The sequence below is a fragment of the Nerophis lumbriciformis genome, linkage group LG18, assembly GCF_033978685.3.
Source record: "Nerophis lumbriciformis linkage group LG18, RoL_Nlum_v2.1, whole genome shotgun sequence".
Lineage (NCBI taxonomy): Eukaryota > Metazoa > Chordata > Actinopteri > Syngnathiformes > Syngnathidae > Nerophis > Nerophis lumbriciformis.
Window position 1 is genome coordinate 4,303,467 of NC_084565.2, and position 24,034 is coordinate 4,327,500.

General features: G+C 32.4%; 1 protein-coding gene across 2 annotated transcripts in view; it reads left to right on the forward strand.

Annotated features, from left to right (window-relative positions):
- The window catches only part of fbxl5 (F-box and leucine-rich repeat protein 5), a 44,227-nt gene that overhangs the window by 17,015 nt on the left and 3,178 nt on the right, over nt 1–24,034 (forward strand). The window contains exons 5-10 of one of the 2 annotated variants that reach the window (XM_061977498.2): nt 2,513–2,695; nt 7,627–7,752; nt 10,232–10,386; nt 11,876–11,958; nt 19,141–19,683; nt 19,741–19,889. In XM_061977498.2, the coding sequence (XP_061833482.1) occupies nt 2,513–2,695; nt 7,627–7,752; nt 10,232–10,386; nt 11,876–11,958; nt 19,141–19,683; nt 19,741–19,889 (1,239 nt within the window). The remainder of the gene's footprint in view (nt 1–2,512; nt 2,696–7,626; nt 7,753–10,231; nt 10,387–11,875; nt 11,959–19,140; nt 19,684–19,740; nt 19,890–24,034) is intronic. The other variant, XM_061977499.2, reaches the window with a different exon arrangement.

The following is a 24,034-nucleotide window of genomic DNA, read 5'->3' on the forward strand; positions in this document are numbered from 1 at the left end:
TCAGGACTATTTAGTCATTTCTAGTAATTAGTAATTATTAGGACTATTTAGTCATTATTTGTAATACTTAGTCATTATTAGGACTATTAAGTTATTAGTAATACTTAGTCATTATTATAATTATTTAGTTATTATTAGTAATACTCAGGTATTAGGATTATTTAGTTATTAGTAATATTTAGTCAATATTAGTCATATTTAATCATTATTAGTAATACTTAGTCATTATTAAAACTTTAGTTATTAGTAATATTCAGGTATTAGGATTATTTTGTTATTAGTAATATTTAGTCATTATTAGGACTATTTAGTTATTATTAGTAATATTTAGTCATTATTAGGACTATTTAGTCATTATTTGTAATACTTAGTCATTATTAGGACTATTAAGTTATTAGTAATACTTAGTCATTATTAGAATTATTTAGTTATTAGTAATATTCAGGTATTATTAGGATTATTTAGTTATTAGTAATATTTAGTCAATATTAGTCCTATTTAATCATTATTAGTAATACTTAGTCATTATTAAAACTTTAGTTATTAGTAAAATTCAGGTATTATGATTATTTTGTTATTAGTCATACTTAGTCATTATTAGGACTATTAAGTTATTATTAGTAATATTCAGTTATTAGGACTATTTAGTTATTATTAGTAATATTCAGGTATTATAATTATTTAGTTATTGGTAATATTTAGTTATTAGGACTATTTAGTTTTTAGTAATATTTAGTCATTATTAGGACTGATTATTATTAGTAATATTCAGTTATTAGGACTATTTAGTTAATATTAGTAATATTTAGTCATTATTGGGACTATTGAGTTATTACTAGTAATATTCAGTTATTAAAGCTATTTCGTTATTAGTGATATTTAGTCATTATTAGGACTATTGAGTTATTATACGTAATATTTAATCATAGGTACCGTATTTTTCGGACTATAAGTCGCAGTTTTTTTTCATAGTTTGGCCGGGCTCCAGTGTGACTTATAAATGTTTTTTTCCTTCTTTATTATGCATTTTCGGCAGGTGCGACTTATACTCCGAAAAATACGGTAATAGTAATATTTAGTCATTAGGACTAGTTATTAGTATTATTCAGTTATTAGGACTATTTAGGTATTAGTAATATTTAGTCATTATTAGGACTAGTTAGTTTTTATTAGTAATATTTAGTCATTATTGGGACTATTTAGTTATTATTGGTAATGTTCATTTATTAGGACTATTTAGTTATTATTAGTCATATTTAGTTATTAGTAATATTCAGTTATGACGATTTAGTTATTAGTCTTTATTAGGACTATTTAGTTATTAGTAATATTTAGTCTTTATTAGGACTATTTTTAGTTGTTGTTAGTAGGGATGATGTTTGATAAGAAATTATCGAGTTCGAGCCCATTATCGAATCCTCTTATCGAACTGATTCCTTATCGATTCTTTTATCGAATCCAGGTAGGTTGTTGTATATGGAAAAAAACACAATATTTGGTTTAACAAAAGCTCACTTTTATTTTATAAGAAAAAATTTAATAAATAAAAAAAAAAAAATATTGACTGTTACCCCCCTAAAAAAAATAAAAAAAATAAATATTGACTGTTGTTACCCAAAGTATATTAAGTGGGATTTCAGAAAAACAAATATATATACAGTAACACAAAAACAACCTGTCTCTGTGATCACTATAGGTGTATATATAATAATATAGTGTTAAATAAAATCAGTCCCTTGGGCACAAAACTGAAAATAATACAGCTCTCCAAAAAGTGCACTTCTGCTGCTATTGGAACATACTAACTACACACACACTATGACACTAAGAACGCCACAGTCATCAATCAACAATTCTTCTTCCAAAAATTTAGCATGTCTGCTTTTTAGCTCAGTCATTAGACTGAGCTACGTCATTTCCTGTGATGTCCCAAAGGGCATTTCCTGTGAGACGGGATTCGTACCCAGGGATTCGAATAAAGAACCAACTCTTTTTCTTTATTATAGTGGCCTCGATAACGGGATTCGAGTCTATGGAATTGGTTCTTTTGTTATCGAACGGTTCTTTTCTTATCGAACAACCGGGAGAACCGGTTTCGAACATCATCCCTAGTTGTTAGTAATATTTATTTAATAGTAATATTTATTTAATATTAGTAATATATAGTTGTTAGTCTTATGTAGTTAATATTAGTGATATATAGTTATAATTGGGACTATTTAGTTATTAGTAATGTTTAGTCATTATTAGGACTATTTAGTTATCAGTAATATTTAGTCTTTATTAGTACTATTTTTAGTTATCAGTAATATTTATTCTTTATTAGGACTATTTAGTTATTAGTAATATTTATTTAATATTAGTAATATATAGTTATTATTATGACTATTTAGTTATGTTACTGATGAGTTATTAAATGCAGGTGTGGGATAACATTATATGTGTGCAAGTGTACCTAAAGTTGAGTCTTTATGAGATCCATATTTTCATATTCATGTTCCTCCTTTGCCAGTGGAGGTCAAAGAGAAGTCCTCGGTCAACATCTCTCAGCTTCCTGCTGAAGTCCTGCTGAGGATCTTTCAGTCTTTGAGTCCCCAAGACCTTTGTCGCTGCAGCCAAGTCTGCCTCTCCTGGTCTGAACTGGCCAAGACCGGATCTCTGTGGCGCCACATGTACCCTGTACGCTGGGCTCGAGGTAAACAACTGTATGCCGGTAAAGAGGGGAGGGCATAAAGCAGGCAAAGAAACATGTGTGCTAAGTTTAAGTTAACTATAAACTGCAATTAATCACAATTAAAATGTTTGCCCTTGTGTGTGTGTGTGTGTGTGTGTGTGTGTGTGTGTGCGTGCGCGTGCGTGCGTGCGTGCGTGCGTGCGTGCGTGCGTGCGTGCGTGCGTGCGTGCGTGCGTGTGTGTGTGTGTGTGTGTGCGTGTGCGTGTGGCATGTAACGGTAAAAACTATACTGAAAAACTGCGGTCAAATTCCAGACAGTTAGTAATACTGTTTACATTTTTAATTACAGGAAAAATGTCATTTATGAATGCATTTTAGGCAACACTGCTTACTTCCTGGAAACTAAGTCAAAAGAAATAACATTAATTATTGTTCACTTGTTTGTATCATAATTAATGTATACATCATTCCTTACAAGAAATAACATTAATTGTTGTTTACTTGTTTGTATCATAATTCATGTATACATCATTCCTTACAAGAAACAACATTAATTGTTGTTTACTTGTTTGTATCATAATTCATGTATACATCATTCCTTACAAGAAATAACATTAATTATTGTTTACTTGTTTGTATCATAATTAATGTATACATCATTCCTTACAAGAAACATTAATTGTTGTTTACTTGTTTGTTTTATAATTCATGTATACATAATTCCTTACAAGAAATAACATAAATTGTTGTTTACTTGTTTGTTTGTATCATAATTCATGTATACATCATTCCTTACAAGAAATAACAGTTATTTACTTGTTTGTTTGTATCATAATTCTGTATACATCATTCCTTACAAGAAATAACAGTTATTTACTTGTTTGTTTGTATCATAATTCATGTATACATCATTCCTTACAAGAAATAACAGTTATTTACTTGTTTGTTTGTATCATAATTCATGTATACATCATTCCTTACAAGAAATAACAGTTATTTACTTGTTTGTTTGTATCATAATTCATGTATACATCATTCCTTACAAGATTCATGTATACATCATTCCTTACAAGAAATAACATTAATTGTTGTTTACTTGTTTGTTTTATAATTCATGGACGGCATGGCGAAGTTGGTAGAGTGGCCGTGCCACCAATCGGAGGGTTGCTGGTTACTGGGGTTCAATTCCCACCTTCTACCATCCTAGTCACGTCCGTTGTGTCCTTGGGCAAGACACTTCACCCCTTGCTCCTGATGGCTGCTGGTTAGCGCCTTGCATGGCAGCTCCCGCCATCAGTGTGTGAATGTGTGTGTGAATGTGGAAATAGTGTCAAAGCGCTTTGAGTACCTTGAAGGTAGAAAAGCGCTATACAAGTATAACCCATTTATCATTTATTTATCATTTATGTATACATCATTCCTTACCAGAAATAACATACATTGTTGTTTATTTGTATCATAACTCATGTATACATCATTCCTTACAAGAAATAACTAATTGTTGTTTAGTTGTTTGTTCTATAATTCATGTATACATCATTCCTTACAAGAAATAACATTAATTGTTGTTTACTTGTTTGTTTTATAATTCATGTATACATCATTCCTTACAAGAAATAACATACATTGTTGTTTACTTGTTTATTTGTATCATAACTTATGTATACATCATCCCTAACAAGAAATAACTAATTGTTGTTTACTTGTTTGTTCTATAATTCATTTGTACATCATTCCTTACACGAAATAACATTGTTGTTTACTTGTTTGTTTTATAATTCATGTATACATAATTCCTTACAATAAATAACAGTTATTTACTTGTTTGTTTGGATCATAATTCATGTATACATCATTCCTTATAAGAAATAACATTATTTACTTGTTTGTATCATAATTCATGTATACATCATTCCTTACCAGAAATAACATTAATTGTTGTTTACTTGTTTGTTTTATAATTCATGTATACATCATTCCTTACAAGAAATAACATCAATTGTTGCTTACTTGTTTGTTTGTATCATAATTCATGTATACATCATTCCTTACAAGAAATAACATTAATTGTTGTTTTCTTGTTTGTATCATAATTCATGTACACATCATTCCTTACAAGAAAAAAAACATTGTTATTTACTTGTTTGTTTGTATCATAATTCATGTATACATCATTCCTTACAAGAAATAACAGTTATTTACTTGTTTGGTTGGATCATAATTCATGTATACATCATTCCTTATACGAAATAACATTATTTACTTGTTTGTTTGTATCATAATTCATGTATACATCATTCCTTACAAGAAATAACATTAATTATTGTTTACTTGTTTGTATCATAATTCATGTATACATCATTCCTTACAAGAAATAACAGTTATTTACTTGTTTGTTTGTATCATAATTCATGTATACATCATTCCTTACAAGAAATAACATTAATTGTTGTTTACTGGTTTGTATCATAATTCATGTATACATCATTCCTTAGAAGAAACAACATTCATTGTCTACTTGTTTGTTTTATAATTCACCTGCACTGTTTAATATCCACTATTTTATCCAGTATTTTATTATTTCACATTCACACTGCTTGATTATTTTTTATTTTGCTAAACAGTTACTGAATCGATTTTACCTCACTGAATCGTTCAAATTGTCCCAAATTTTTTTTGATTGTCCCTGAATAGTATCGGCAACCACAAATACCGAATACAAACACGTATATATTATGTGTATATGCATATATATGTATACTTGTGTGTGTGTGTGTTAGAGATGCGCGGTTTGCGGGCACAACCGCGGAGTCCGCGGATTATCCGCGGATCGGGCGGATGAAATTTAAAAAAATTAGATTTTATCCGCGGGTCGGGTCGGGTGGTTAAAAAAAAATTAGATTTTAAATAGATTCAGGCGGGTGGCAGTTAAACCAATTCGGAAATATATATATACATAGTTAAATGTTGTTACCCACATACGAAAAACGAGCAGGCACCTGCTGCATATGCCACAACAGAAGAAAAAAAAAAAAAAGAGATGGACACTTTTACGGAGCGGAGAAGTGACGCCTCGCCGGGGTCCGGGACCGAGGCCCCTTCCCCCGAGAGGGCCCCACCGGGAGCCGTAGCTGAGGCGATCCGCGAGAAGGGCCCGACGCACGTCCAGGGTCACCACCGCGCCCACCGCACCGACACCCCGCCTCGTCCGCCTTCGCCGCGGCCGGCGTCACGCGCAGCAGGTAAGCAGCTTACCTGCCCGCCACCCCCGTGGCCGGGGGCTCGTAACAGGGGTCACTCCGCGCGCTCCGCCCGCGCAGCTTACCTGCCCGCCACCCCTGTTGCCGGGGGCGCGTAACAGGGTTCACTCCGCGCGCAGTGCGCTCACGAAAGGGGTGGGGCTCACCCTGGTTGATATAGACAGCAGCTAGGAAGGTGGCCATGGAAGTTGGAACCCGCTAAGGAGTGTGTAACAACCCACCTGCCGAATCAACTAGCCCTGAAAATGGATGGCGCTGGAGCGTCGGGCCCATATACCCGGCCGTCGCCTGCAGCGAGACGCGCTTGGAGGTGCGCTCAGCGCGGCTCCCATATGATTGCGCACTGGTGTGCGTCTGGGTCGTGACAGCGTGGCACGCGAATGTCTGTGCTGCATTGGATCAGTCTCCTTTCTTTAACAGGCAAAAGCTTTATAACCTCACTAATGCCTTGCATCGTCTATATTAGATATATAACAACGGGCGGATGCGGGCGGATGCGGTTCTGATCAAATGTTAGATCGGGTGGATTGCGGATGGTTGACGACTTTCTGATGCGGTTGCGGATGAATTAATTGCCTATCCGCGCATCTCTAGTGTGTGTGTGTGTATATATATATATATATATATTTATATTATATTCATATATATATATATATATATTATATGTATATATATATATACACACACACACGCACACACACACACATGTAACACAGTTGCAAGAAAAAGTATGTGAAGCCTTTGGGGTAACCTTGATTTCTGCATAATTTGGTCATAAAATAAGTTCTGATCTTCAATAGACAAACACAGTCCGCCTAAACTAATACTGCACCTAACATTTGATGTTTTCATGTTTTTTTTAACACAACATGTACACATTCACACTGTAGATATGGAAAAAGTATGTAACCCCTAAGCGTCAATGTGAGTGAGGTCGTCGCCCAGAATGCTCAGTGAGGCAAAGAAGAATGCTAGAGTGTCAGCTGAAGACCTACAGAAATCTCTGGCACATGCTGACATTATTGTTGACCAATCTACAATACGTAAAACATTGAACAAGAACGGAGAAACCACTGCTGTCCAAAAAAACCATTGCTGCACGTTTGAAGTTTGCAAAACAGCACCTGGGTGTTCCACAGCAGTACTGGTCAAATATTCTGTGGACAGATGAAACCAAAATGGAGTTGTTTGGGAGAAAACCTCATCCCAACTGTGAAATATGGTGGAGGTAGCATCATGGTTTGGGGCTGCTTTGCTGCCTCTGGGCCTGGACGTGTTGCTTTCATGGATGGGAAAATGAATTCCCAAGTTTATCAAGACATTTTGCAGCAAAACTTAAGACCGTCTGTTGGCCAACTTAAGGATGGCTGATGCAACAGGACAAGGACCCCAAGCATTGAAGTGCATCAACAACAGAAGAAGATACGCCTTCTCGAGTAGCCCAGTCAGAGTCCCGACCTCAACCCCATTGAGATGCTGCGACATGACTTCACGAGAGCGATTCCCACCAGACATATTGCTGCACTGAAACAGTTTTGTGAAGAGGAATGGTCCTAAAGTCCTCCTGACTGATCTGCAACTCCAGGAAATGTTTGCTTGAGGTTATTGCTGCCAAAGGAGGGTCGAGCACTTATTCAATCCAAGGCTTCGCATGCTTTTTCTTGCAGCTAATATTGAGCTTTCTGTGCACAGGTGACTATTATTGTGGTCCACCTGGGGGGTTGGACCAAGAGCCAGGTGATGATTGGGTGAAGAGTCGAGAGAAGGAAGTTCGAGCGTATCAGCAGTGGGATGAAGACGCTGACATCGATGAGTCAGGTGAGCGGATCAATACAATTATGACCAATGTTATAATCCATCCATCCATTTTCTACCGCTTGTCCTATTTGGGGTCGCGGGGGGTGCTGGAGCCTATCTCAGCAAATATGACTAATGTTAAGATCAATACAAATATCATTATTGTTATCAATACAAATATGACTAATGGTATGATCAATACAAATATCATTATTGTTATCAATACAAATATGACTAATGGTATGATCAATACAAATATCATTATTGTTATCAATACAAATATGACTAATGGTATGATCAATACAAATATCATTATTGTTATCAATACAAATATGACTAATGGTATGATCAATACAAATATTGTTATGATCAATACAAATATTATTGTTATCAATACAAATATCATTATTGTTATCAATACAAATATGACTAATGTTATGACCAATACAAATATTATTGTTGTCAATACAAATATGACTAATGTTATGATCAATACAAATATGACTAATGTTATGATCAATACAAATATCATTATTGTTATCAATACAAATACGACTAATGGTATGATCAATACAAATATCATTATTGTTATCAATACAAATATTATTGTTAAGATCAATACAAATATTATTATTATCAATACTAATATTATTGTTATCAATACAAATATCATTATTGTTATCAATACAAATATTGTTATCAATACAAATATCATTGTTATGATCCATACAAATATGACTGTTATGATCAATACGAATATCATTATTGTTATCAATACAAATATCATTATTATCAATACAAATATTATTGTTATGATCAATACAAATATGACTGTTATGATCAATACAAATATCATTATTGTTATCAATACAAATATGACTAATGGTATGATCAATACAAATATTATTGTTGTCAATACAAATATGACAAATGGTATGATCAATACAAATATTATTGTTATGATCAATACAAGTATTATTGTTATCAATACAAATATTATTGTTATGATGAATACAAATATGACTAATGTTATGATCAATACAAATATCATTATTGTTATCAATACAAATATGACTAATGTTATGATCAATACAAATATTATTGTTGTCAATACAAATATGACTAATGTTATGATCAATACAAATATGACTAATGTTATGATCAATACAAATATCATTATTGTTATCAATACAAATACGACTAATGGTATGATCAATACAAATATCATTATTGTTGTCAATACAAATATTATTGTTAAGATCAATACAAATATTGTTATCAATGCAAATATCATTATTGCTATCAATACAAATATCATTATTGTTATCAATACAAATATTGTTATCAATACAAATATCATTATTGTTATGATCAATACAAATATGACTGTTATGATCAATACGAATATCATTATTGTTATCAATACAAATATCATTATTGTTATCAATACAAATATTATCAATACAAATATTATTGTTATGATCAATACAAATATGACTGTTATGATCAATACGAATATCATTATTGTTATCAATACAAATATGACTAATGGTATGATCAATACAAATATCATTATTGTTATCAATACAAATATGACTAATGGTATGATCAATACAAATATGATCAATACAAATATCATTATTGTTATCAATACAAATATCATTATTGTTATCAATACAAATACGACTAATGGTATGATCAATACAAATATCATTATTGTTATCAATACAAATACGACTAATGGTATGATCAATACAAATATCATTATTGTTGTCAATACAAATATTGTTAAGATCAATACAAATATTATTGTTATCAATACAAATATCATTATTGTTATCAATACAAATATTGTTATCAATACAAATATTATTGTTATGATCAATACAAATATGACTGTTATGATCAATACGAATATCATTATTGTTATCAATACAAATATGACTAATGGTATGATCAATACAAATGTTATCAATACGAATATTATTGTTGTCAGTACAAATATCATTATTGTTGTCAATACAAATATGGCTAATGTTATGATCAATACAAATATCATTATTGTTATCAATACAAATATGACTAATGTTATGATCAATAGAAATATTATTTTTATCAATACAAATATGACTAATGTTATGATCAATAGAAATATTATTATCAATACAAATATGACTAATGTTATCCATCCATCCATTTTCTACCGCTTGTTCCTTACGGGGTCGTAGGGGGTGCTGGAGCCTATCCCAGCTGTTACGATGAATACAAACATGACTAATGTTACAATCAATGCAAATATGACAAATAGTAAGATCAATACAAATATGACTAATGTTATGATCAATACAAATGGATGGATGGATGGATATGATCAATACAAATATCATTATTGTTTTTAATATAAATATGACTAATGGTATGATGAATACAAAAATGGCTAATGTTATGATCAATACACATATCATTATTGTTATCAATACAAGGTATTGATTTGTTCCAGCAGATGAGTCAATGGACATGAAGAACTTGGCCATCAACAACATTTGTCGTGAGAAGAAAGTCATCAATGGAATCATCAACAACCTTCTTCCTGCTGTTGGTTCTTATGTCAAGTCAGTGGTTCTGGCTTATGCTTCTACCATCTCCTGTAAAATGGTAATACACACTCCTATATGTCCCTAACATCTCCTGTCAAGTGGTAATACATACTCCTATATGTCCCTACCATCTCCTGTCAAATGGTAATACATACTCCTATATGTCCCTACCATCTCCTGTCAAATGGTAATACATACTCCTATATGTCCCTACCATCTCCTGTCAAATGGTAATACATACTCCTATATGTCCCTACCATCTCCTGTCAAATGGTAATACATACTCCTATATGTCCCTACCATCTCCTGTCAAATGGTAATACATACTCCTATATGTCCCTACCATCTCCTGTCAAAGGGTAATACATACTCCTATATGTCCTTACCATCTCCTGTCAAATGGTAATACATACTCCTATATGTCCCTACCATCTCCTGTCAAAGGGTAATACATACTCCTATATGTCCTTACCATCTCCTGTCAAATGGTAATACAAACTCCTATATGTCCCTACCATCTCCTGTCAAATGGTAATACATACTCCTATATGTCCCTACCATCTCCTGTCAAATGGTAATACATACTCCTATATGTCCCTACCATCTCCCGTCAAATGGTAATACATACTCCTATATGTCCCTACCATCTCCCGTCAAATGGTAATACACACTCCTATATGTCCCTACCATCTCCTGTCAAATGGTAATACACACTCCTATATGTCCCTACCATCTCCTGTCAAATGGTAATACATACTCCTATATGTCCCTACCATCTCCTGTCAAATGGTAATACATACTCCTATATGTCCCTACCATCTCCTGTCAAATGGTAATACTCCTATATGTTCCTACCATCTCCTGTCAAATGGTAATAAATACTCCTATATGTCCCTACCATCTCCTGTCAAATGGTAATACATACTCCTATATGTCCCTACCATCTACTGTCAAATGGTAATACATACTCCTATATGTCCCTACCATCTACTGTCAAATGGTAATACATACTCCTATATGTCCCTACCATCTCCTGTCAAATGGTAATACATACTCCTATATGTCCCTACCATCTCCTGTCAAATGGTAATACACACTCCCATATGTCCCTACCATCTCCTGTCAAATGGTAATACACACTCCTATCTATATGTCCCTACCATCTCCTGTCAAATGGTAATACACACTCCTATATGTCCCTACCATCTCCTGTCAAATGGTAATACATACTCCTATATGTCCCTACCATCTCCCGTCAAATGGTAATACATACTCCTATATGTCCCTACCATCTCCCGTCAAATGGTAATACATACTCCTATATGTCCCTACCATCTCCTGTCAAATGGTAATACACACTCCTATATGTCCCTACCATCTCCTGTCAAATGGTAATACATACTCCTATATGTCCCTACCATCTCCTGTCAAATGGTAATACATACTCCTATATGTCCCTACCATCTCCTGTCAAATGGTAATACATACTCCTATATGTCCCTACCATCTCCTGTCCAATGGTAATACATAATATTCATCTTCCGAAGGTGCGTCAGATCCTGAGTCTTTGTCCTAACATGTCACACCTGGACCTCACCCAGACTGATGTTACTGATCTCACCTTTGACAGGTAAGTCACATATTCTTTACTTACTCCTCGGGTTGTACGGTATACCAGTATTAGTATAGTACCGCAATACTAATCAATCATTTTCGGTACTATACCACTTCTGAAGCGTGGTGACATTGCTGGTTTTACGAGCAGAGGAGCATGTTGGGCAGCGCACACACACTGAGTACTTACAAGCAGACAGTGTGTAGACAGAAAAGGGAGAATGGACGCATTTTAGTGTAAAAAGTAAAGATAAAGGTGAAGTTATAACACTGAAACACCCTCAGGAAGAGGTGCTTTAACATATGGCTACGGCTAACGTCCATCCACAGTGTTTTAGCTACTTCTAAATCACTAATCTTCACCTCCATGGAGACGAATAAAGTACATTTCTTACAAGTATTATTATCACTGCAGGACGAGGAGTAGCTAAACATGCTTCACTACACACCGTAGCTCACCAGCGTCACAATGTAAACAAACGCCATGGGTGGATCTACACCTGACATCCACTGTAATGATACCAAGTACAGGAGCGTATCTAGTTGATACTACTATATTTTTTAGCATCACAAAATAATAAAAAAAAAAATGTATATTGTGTTTATAAAGTCAGTAAATACATCCCTGGACACATGAGGACTTTGAATATGACCAATGTATGATCCTGTAACTACTTGGTATCGCATCCATACCATGTGGTATCATCCAAAACTAATGTCAAGTATCAATGAAGAGAAGAATAAGTGATGATTACATTTTAACAGAAGTGTAGATAGAACATGTTCAAACAGAAAGTAAGCAGATATTAACAGTAAATGAACAAGTAGATTAATAATCAATTTTTTACAGTTTGTCCCTCATAATGTGTAGAAAATAATAGGTGTATAAATGACACAATATGTTACTGCATAAACTAATTATGAGTCTTTGTTTGTTTACTTACTACTAAAAGACAAGTTCACTATTTTATTTAAGGACTAAATGACAATAATAAACATGTTTCATGTACACTAACATTGTTTGTTACAATAATGACATTTTAGTGGTGTCCTTTATTTAGAAAAGTATCGAAATAATTTTAGTACCGGTACAAAATATTGCTATCGTTACAACACTACTTAGTACTATCTAATATTCTTTACTTACTACTATCTAATACTCTTTAATTACTACTATCTAATATTCTTTACTTACTACTATCTAATACTCTTTAATTACTACTATCTAATATTCTTTACTTACTATCTAATATTCTTTACTTAGTACTATCTAATACTCTTTAATTACTACTATCTAATATTCTTTACTTAGTACTATCTAATACTCTTTACTTACTACTATCTCATACTCTTTACTTAGTACTATCTAATACTCTTTACTTAGTACTATCTAATACTCTTTACTTACTACTATCTAATACTCTTTAATTACTACTATCTAATATTCTTTACTTAGTACTATCTAATACTCTTTACTTGCTACTATCTCATACTCTTTACTTAGTACTATTTAATACTCTTTACTTAGTACTATCTAATACTCTTTACTTAGTACTATCTAATATTCTTTACTTATTAACATCTAATATTTACTTATTACTATCTAATATTATTTACTTAGTACTATCTAATACTCTTTACTTACTATCTAATACTCTACTTACTACTATCTAATACTCTTTACTTAGTACTATCTAATGCTCTTTACTTAGTACTATCTAATATTCTTTACTTATTAACATCTAATATTCTTTACTTATTACTATCTAATATTGTTTACTTAGTACTATCTAGTACTCTTTACTTACTATCTAATACTCTTTACTTACTACTATCTCATACTCTTTACTTACTACTATCTAATACTCTTTACTTAGTACTATCTAATACTCTTTACTTACTACTGTCTAATACTCTTTACTTAGCACAATCTAACACTCTTTACTTACTACTATCTATTACTTTTTTACTTAATACTATCTAATACTCTTTACTTACTATCTAATCTTTACTTACTACTATCTAATATTTTTTACTTACTACTATCTAATACTCTTTACTTACTACTATCTAATACTCTTTACTTACTATCTAATACTCTTTACTTAGCACTATCTAATACGTTTTACTTACTACTATGAAATATTTTTTACTTACTACTATCTAATACTGTTTACTTACTATGTAATATTTTTTTTACTTACTACTATCTAATACTCTTTACTTACCATCTAATATTCTTTACTTACTACTTTCTAATACTCTTTACTTAGTACTATCTAATATTCTTTACTTACTACTATCTAATACTCTTTACTTAGTACTATCTAATATTCTTTACTTACTACTATCTAATACTCTTTACTATCTAATACTCTTTACTTACTACTATCCTACTATCCAATACTCTTTACTTAGTGCTAACTATCTAATATCTATATCTAATATTCTTTACCTACTAATGTCTAGTACTCTTTACTTAGTAAATAATATTAGATAGTACATATGTAATATTGTTACACAAAGTAATGTTATATTAGTAACAATGTTACACAAAGTAATAAGTGTTATAACAATGTTACACAAAGTAATAATGTTATATTAATAACAATGTTACACAAAGTAATAATAGTGTTATAACAATGTTACACAAGTAATAATAGTGTTATAACAATGTTACACAAGTAATAATAGTGTTATAACAATGTTACACAAAGTAATAATAGTGTTAACAATGTTACACAAAGTAATAATAGTGTTATAACAATGTTACAAAGTAATAATAGTGTTATAACAATGTTACACAAAGTAATAATAGTGTTATAACAATGTTACACAAAGCAATAATAGTTATAATAACAATGTTACAAAGTAATAATAGTGTTATAACAATGTTACACAAAGTAATAATAGTTATAATAACAATGTTACAAAGTAATAATAGTGTTATAACAATGTTACACAAAGTAATAATAGTGTTATAACAATGTTACAAAGTAATAATAGTGTTATAACAATGTTACACAAAGTAATAATAGTGTTATAACAATGTTACACAAAGCAATAATAGTTATAATAACAATGTTACAAAGTAATAATAGTGTTATAACAATGTTACACAAAGTAATAATAGTTATAATAACAATGTTACAAAGTAATAATAGTGTTATAACAATGTTACACAAAGTAATAGTGTTATAACAATGTTACACAAAGTAATGTTATATTAGTAACAATGTTACACAAAGTAATGATAGTGTTATAACAATGTTACACAAAGTAATAATGTTATATTAATAACAATGTTACACAAAGTAATGATAGTGTTATAACAATGTTACACAAAGTAATAATGTTATATTAATAACAATGTTACACAAAGTAATAATAGTGTTATAACAATGTTACACAAGTAATAATAGTGTTATAACAATGTTACACAAAGTAATAATAGTTATAATAACAATGTTACAAAGTAATAATAGTGTTATAACAATGTTACACAAAGTAATAATAGTGTTATAACAATGTTACACAAAGTAATAATAGTGTTATAACAATGTTACACAAAGTAATAGTGCTATAACAATGTTACACAAAGTAATGATAGTGTTATAACAATGTTACACAAAGTAATAATAGTGCTATAACAATGTTACACAAAGTAATGATAGTGTTATAACAATGTTACACAAAGTAATAATAGCGTTATAACAATGTTACAAAGTAATAATAGTGTTATAACAATGTTACACAAAGTAATAGTTATATTAATAACAATGTTACACAAAGTAATAATAGTGTTATAACAATGTTACACAAAGTAATAGTTATATTAATAACAATGTTACACAAAGTAATAATAGTGTTATAACAATGTTACACAAAGTAATGTTATATTAATAACAATGTTACACAAAGTAATAATAGTGTTATAACAATGTTACACAAAGTAATAATAGTGTTATAACAATGTTACACAAAGTAATAATAGTGCTATAACAATGTTACACAAAGTAATGATAGTGTTATAACAATGTTACAAAGTAATAATAGTGTTATAACAATGTTACAAAGTACTAATAGTGTTATAACAATGTTACACAAAGTAATAGTTATATTAATAACAATGTTACACAAAGTAATAATAGTGTTATAACAATGTTACACAAAGTAATAATAGTGTTATAACAATGCTACACAAAGTAATAATGTTATATTAATAACAATGTTACACAAAGTAATAATAGTGTTATAACAATGTTACACAAAGTAATGTTATATTAATAACAATGTTACACAAAGTAATAATAGTGTTATAACAATGTTACACAAGTAATAATAGTGTTATAACAATGTTACACAAAGTAATAATAGTGTTATAACAATGTTACACAAAGTAATAATAGTGTTATAACAATGTTACACAAAGTAATAATAGTGTTATAACAATGTTACACAAAGTAATAATAGTGTTATAACAATGTTACACAAAGTAGTAATAGTGTTATAACAATGTTACACAAAGTAATAATAGTGTTATAACAATGTTACACAAAGTAATAATGTTATATTAATAACAATGTTACACAAAGTAATAATAGTGTTATAACAATGTTACACAAAGTAATAATGTTATATTAATAACAATGTTACACAAAGTAATAATAGTGTTATAACAATGTTACACAAGTAATAATAGTGTTATAACAATGTTACACAAAGTAATAATAGTGCTATAACAATGTTACACAAAGTAATGATAGTGTTATAACAATGTTACACAAAGCAATAAGTGTTATAACAAATGTTACACAAAGCAATAATAGTTATAACAATTTTACAAAGTAATAATAGTGTTATAACAATGTTACACAAAGTAATAATAGTGTTATAACAATGTTACACAAAGCAATAATAGTTATAATAACAATGTTACAAAGTAATAATAGTGTTATAACAATGTTACACAAAGTAATAATAGTTATAATAACAATGTTACAAAGTAATAATAGTGTTATAACAATGTTACACAAAGTAATAGTGTTATAACAATGTTACACAAAGTAATAATAGTGTTAACAATGTTACACAAAGTAATAATAGTGCTATAACAATGTTACACAAAGTAATGATAGTGTTATAACAATGTTACACAAAGTAATAATAGTGTTATAACAATGTTACACAAAGTAATAATAGTGCTATAACAATGTTACACAAAGTAATGATAGTGTTATAACAATGTTACACAAAGTAATAATAGTGTTATAACAATGTTACAAAGTAATAATAGTGTTATAACAATGTTACAAAGTAATAATAGTGTTATAACAATGTTACACAAAGTAATGTTATGTTAATAACAATGTTGCACAAATAGTTATATTAATAACAATGTTACACAAAGTAGTAATAGTGTTATAACAATGTTACACAAAGTAATGTTATGTTAATAACAATGTTGCACAAAGTAATAATAGTGTTATAACAATGTTACACAAAGTAATAATAGTGTTATAACAATGTTACACAAAGTAATAATAGTGTTATAACAATGTTACACAAAGTAATAATGTTATGTTAATAACAATGTTGCACAAAGTAATAATAGTGTTATAACAATGTTACACAAAGTAATAATAGTGCTATAACAATGTTACACAAAGTAATGATAGTGTTATAACAATGTTACACAAAGTAATAATAGTGTTATAACAATGTTACACAAAGTAATAATAGTGCTATAACAATGTTACACAAAGTAATGATAGTGTTATAACAATGTTACAAAGTAATAGTGTTATAACAATGTTACACAAAGTAATAATAGTGTTATAACAATGTTACACAAAGTAATAATAGTGTTATAACAATGTTACACAAAGTAATAATAGTGTTATAACAATGTTACACAAAGTAATAATGTTATAATAACAATGTTACACAAAGTAATAATGTTATATTAATAACAATGTTACACAAAGTAATAATAGTGTTATAACAATGTTACACAAAGTAATAATAGTGTTATAACAATGTTACACAAAGTAATAATAGTGTTATAACAATGTTACACAAAGTAATAATAGTGTTATAACAATGTTACACAAAGTAATAATGTTATGTTAATAACAATGTTGCACAAAGTAATAATAGTGTTATAACAATGTTACACAAAGTAATAATAGTGCTATAACAATGTTACACAAAGTAATGATAGTGTTATAACAATGTTACACAAAGTAATAATAGTGTTATAACAATGTTACACAAAGTAATAATAGTGCTATAACAATGTTACACAAAGTAATGATAGTGTTATAACAATGTTACAAAGTAATAGTGTTATAACAATGTTACACAAAGTAATAATAGTGTTATAACAATGTTACACAAAGTAATAATAGTGTTATAACAATGTTACACAAAGTAATAATAGTGTTATAACAATGTTACACAAAGTAATAATGTTATAATAACAATGTTACACAAAGTAATAATGTTATATTAATAACAATGTTACACAAAGTAATAATAGTGTTATAACAATGTTACACAAAGTAATAATAGTGTTATAACAATGTTACACAAAGTAATAATAGTGTTATAACAATGTTACACAAAGTAATAATAGTGTTATAACAATGTTACACAAAGTAATGTTATATTAATAACAATGTTACACAAAGTAATAATAGTGTTATAACAATGTTACACAAAGTAATAATGTTATATTAATAACAATGTTACACAAAGTAGTAATAGTGTTATAACAATGTTACACAAAGTAGTAATAGTGTTATAACAATGTTACACAAAGTAATAATAGTGTTATAACAATGTTACAGAAAGTAATGTTATATTAATAACAATGTTACACAAAGTAATAATAGTGTTATAACAATGTTACACAAAGTAATAATGTTATATTAATAACAATGTTACACAAAGTAATAATAGTGTTATAACAATGTTACAGAAAGTAATAATGTTATATTAATAACAATGTTACACAAAGTAATAATAGTGTTATAACAATGTTACACAAAGTAATAATGTTATATTAATAACAATGTTACACAAAGTAATAATAGTGTTATAACAATGTTACACAAAGTAATAATGTTATATTAATAACAATGTTACACAAAGTAATAATAGTGTTACACGGAGTAATGGTGTGCTTGTCCTGCAGCTGGTCATCGTTGGGGGCGTGTTCTTGGCTGGAGCACGTGGACCTATCAGGCTGTGAGAAGATCAGCGATGAGACCCTGAAGAAACTGTCCCTGGGTCTGGGCGACGTCTTCTCGCCTCCTCAGCAGAACTTCCTCCACGGCGCCGTGCAGCCGCACCCTTGCAGGCGCCAGGCCCTGGTCTTCAAGGCAGGAAGTGGCGGCCTCACCTCCACGCCGGTGTGGCTGCTGGACCCCTCCAAGCCGGCCGACATCGAGGACTCGGCCGAGTGGACGCGGCAAACTGGACTCTTCCTCCCCGGCCTGTGTTGTTGTAGGCGGAGCAGGAGGCGGGGCCACGGGACGGTCCCCAGCACCGCCTCCTATTTGCACTTGGCCACGTTGGACGTTTGCGGTCACTCCGCCTGCTGCGCCGCCAACATCAGGACTAGCAAGGCGGCGGCAGGAAGTAGAACCTGCTCGCCCGCACGGACTAAAGCCTGTCGCCGGGCGCTCAAGTTCCTCAGCCTGTCAGGATGTTACCAAGTCTCCGATTCAGGACTCAGGTAAACCGGCTCAGGTCTTCCTTTCTTCTTCTCCTGCTGACTCTAGTCCTCTTCCAGGGCACTGTCCCAGCGAGGAGGACTTCCTGTCCTGGAACACCTCAACCTGTCCGGCTGCCTCTTCGTCACGGAGGCGGGGCTTCAGGACCTGGTGAGCGTGTGCCCCGCCCTCAACGACGAGCACTTCTACTACTGCGACAACATCAACGGTAAACATCATGAGGAGTGCATGAGAAAGTAGACGTGAATTTGAACACCTTTTATATATTGTGTGTGTATGTGTGTGTATATATATATATATATATATGTATATATGTATGTGTGTGTATATATATATGTATATATATATGTATGTGTGTGTGTATATATATATATATATATATATATATATATGTATGTATGTATGTATGTATGTATGTATGTATGTATGTATGTATGTATGTATGTATGTATGTATGTATGTATGTATGTATGTATGTATGGATATATATGTATGTACCGTATTTTCCGCACTATAAGGCGCACCTAAAAACCACAAATTTTCTCAAAAGCTGACAGTGCGCCTTATAACCCGGTGCGCTTTATATATGGATAAATATTAAGATTCATTTTCATAAAGTTTCGGTCTCGCAACTTCGGTAAACAGCCGCCATCTTTTTTCCCGGTAGAACAGGAAGCGCTTCTTCTTCTACGCAAGCAACCGCCAAGGTAAGCACCCGCCCCCATAGAACAGGAAGCGCTTCTTCTTCTACTGTAAGCAACCACCCGCCCGCGTAGAAGAAGAAAAAGCGCGCGGATATCACCGTACGTTTCATTTCCTTTGTGTGTTTACATCTGTAAAGACCACAAAATGGCTCCTACTAAGCGACCGGGATCCGGTTCATGAAAAGACGCAATCTCTCCATCCGCACACGGATTACTATTTCACAGCAACTGATATTCCTGTGAACCGCACTGTGGATACAACGGGAGCACGTACGGTGAATATTCGCACCACAGGGAATGAGAAGTCATCCTTCACTGTGGTTCTAGCTTGCCATGCTAATGGCCAGAAACTTCCACCCATGGTGATATTCAAAAGGAAGACCTTGCCAAAAGAGACCTTTCCAGCCGGCGTCATCATAAAAGCTAACTCGAAGGGATGGATGAAGAAAAGATGAGCGAGTGGTTAAGGTAAGTTTAAGTTTACGCGAAGAGGCCGGGTGGCTTTTTTCACGCAGCTCTGTCCATGTTGATATACGACTCCGTGCGCGCCCACATCACGTTGGTTTTAATATATTATTAAAGTTTGACTGACCTATTTGACTGTTTTTTTGACATTCCTTTAGCGCAGTTAGATGCGGCTTACAACACGGGGCGGCTTATAGGTGGACAAAGTTTTGAAATATGCCGTTCATTGAAGGCGCGGCTTATAACCCAGGGCGCCTTATGGTGCGGAAAATACGGTATATATGTATGTATATATATGTATGTATATATATATGTATGTATATATATATGTATGTATATGTATATATATGTATATATATATGTGTATGTATATATATATGCATGTACCGTATTTTCCGCACCATAAGGCGCCCTGGGTTAAAAGCCGCGCCTTCAATGAACGGCATATTTCAAAACTTTGTCCACCTATAAGCCGCCCGGTGTTGTAAGCCGCATCTAACTGCGCTAAAGGAATGTCAAAAAAAACAGTCAGATAGGTCAGTCAAACTTTAATAATATATTAAAAACCAGCGTTCTAACAACTCTGTTCACTCCCAAAATGTACGCAAATGTGCAATCACAAACATAGTAAAATTCAAAATAGTGCAGAGCAATAGCAACATAATGTTGCTCGAACGTTAATGTCACAACACACAAAATAAACATAACGCTCACTTTCTGAAGTTATTCTTCATTCATAAATCCCTCGAATTCTTCTCCTTCGTTGTCCGAATTCAAAAGTTGGGCGAATGTGGGATCCAAAATGTCGTCTGGCGCTGTCTCCCTGTCTTGGTGAACGTCACGTGTGTTCGCCTTCTGTCATCCACTGTTCCCACGCAGTTAGCAGTCTAGCTTCGAATGCCCTGTTGACACCAATATCTAGCGGCTGGAGGTCTTTTGTCAATCCACCCGGAATGACGGCGAGTATTGAATTAAGCGCGTAAGCGTGTCTCTTAATGTGATGTTATGAGCTAGCAAATATAACAACTACACTACCCAGCATGCAACGATAGTGACGAGCATGCGCGGTAGCCCTGAGAAGCGTTGTTGTATGCTGGGAGTTCGAATGTGGTTATGAGCACGCTGTGAGTAAACGTTGAGAACTCAGTTAACACGCCTCGTCTGCATTATTTATAATTAGACAGACAACACACTTACCGTATTTTCCGCACCATAAGGCGCCCTGGGTTATAAGCCGCGCCTTCAATGAACGGCATATTTCAAAACTTTGTCCACCTATAAGCCGCCCGGTGTTGTAAGCCGCATCTAACTGCGCTAAAGGGAATGTCAAAAAAACAGTCAGATAGGTCAGTCAAACTTTAATAATATATTAAAAACCAGCGTGATGTGGGCGCGCATGGAGTCGTATATCAACATGGACGGAGCTGCGTGAAAAAAGCCACCCGGCCTCTTCGCGTAAACTTCCCTTAACCACTCGCTCATCTTTTCTTCATCCATCCATCCCTTCGAGTTAGCTTTTATGATGACGCCGGCTGGAAAGGTCTCTTTTGGCAAGGTCTTCCTTTTGAATATCACCATGAGTGGAAGTTTCTGGCCATTAGCATGGCAAGCTAGAACCACAGCGAAGGATGACTTCTCATTCCCTGTGGTGCGAATATTCACCGTACGTGCTCCCGTTGTATCCACAGTGCGGTTCACAGGAATATCAAAAGTCAGTGGAACCTCGTCCATGTTGATAATGTTCTCTGGCCGGATCTTTTTTTCAGCTATCTTGTTTTTACAATATGCACGGAAAGTAGCCAGCTTTTCTTGAAAGTCTTTAGGCAGTTGCTGTGAAATAGTAGTCCGTGTGCGGATGGAGAGATTGCGTCTTTTCATGAACCGGAAACCTGTCGCTTAGTAGGAGCCATTTTGTGGTCTTTACAGATGTAAACACACAAAGGAAATGAAACGCAATATCCGGGGGCTTCTTCTTCTACGGGGGCGGGTGGTTGCTTACAGTAGAAGAAGAAGCGCTTCCTCTTCTATGGGGGCGGGTGCTTACCTTGGCGGTTGCTTACCATAGAAGAAAAAGCGCTTCCTCTTCTACGGGGAAAAAAGATGGCGGCTGTTTACCATAGTTGCGAGACCTAAACTTTATGAAAATGAATATTAATATTAATCCATATATAAGGCGCACCGGGTTATAAACCGCACTGTCAGCTTTTGAGAAAATTTGTGGTTTTTAGGCGCGGCTTATAGTGCGGAAAATACGGTAATAGGAGCCATTTTGGGGTCTTTACATAAACACACAAATGGAAATGAAACGTCACATATCCCAGCATGCACCGCGCGCTTCTTCTACGGGGAAAAAAGATGGCGGCTGTTTACCGAAGTTGCGAGACCGAAACTTTATGAAAATGAATCTTAATATTTATCCATATATAAAGCGCACCGGGTTATAAGGCGCACTGTCAGCTTTTGAGAACATTTGTGGTTTTTAGGTGCGCCTTATAGTGCGGAAAATACGGTGTATATATATATATATATATATGTGTGTATATATACATATATATGTATGTATATATATATGTGTGTATATATATATATATATATATGTGTGTGTATATATATATGTGTATATATATATATGTGTATATAAATATATATGTATATATATGTGTGTATATAAATATATATGTGTGTGTGTATATATATATGCATATATATATACATGTGTGTATATGTATATATATATGTATAGTAGCAATGTATATGTATATATATATATGTGTATATATATATATATATATATGTATAGTAGCAATGTATATGTATATATATGTGTGTATATATATAATGTATAGTAGCAAAGTATATATATATATATGTGTGTGTGTATATAAATATATAATGTATATATATGTAGGTGTGTGTGTATATATATATATATATATATACACAGGTAAAAGCCAGTAAATTGGAATATTTTGAAAAACTTGATTTATTTCAGTAATTGCATTCAAAAGGTGTAACTTGTACATTATATTTATTCATTGCACACAGACTGATGCATTCAAATGTTTATTTCATTTAATTTTGATGATTTGAAGTGGCAACAAATGAAAATCCAAAATTCTGTGTGTCACAAAATTAGAATATTACTTAAGGCTAATACAAAAAAGGGATTTTTAGAAATGTTGGC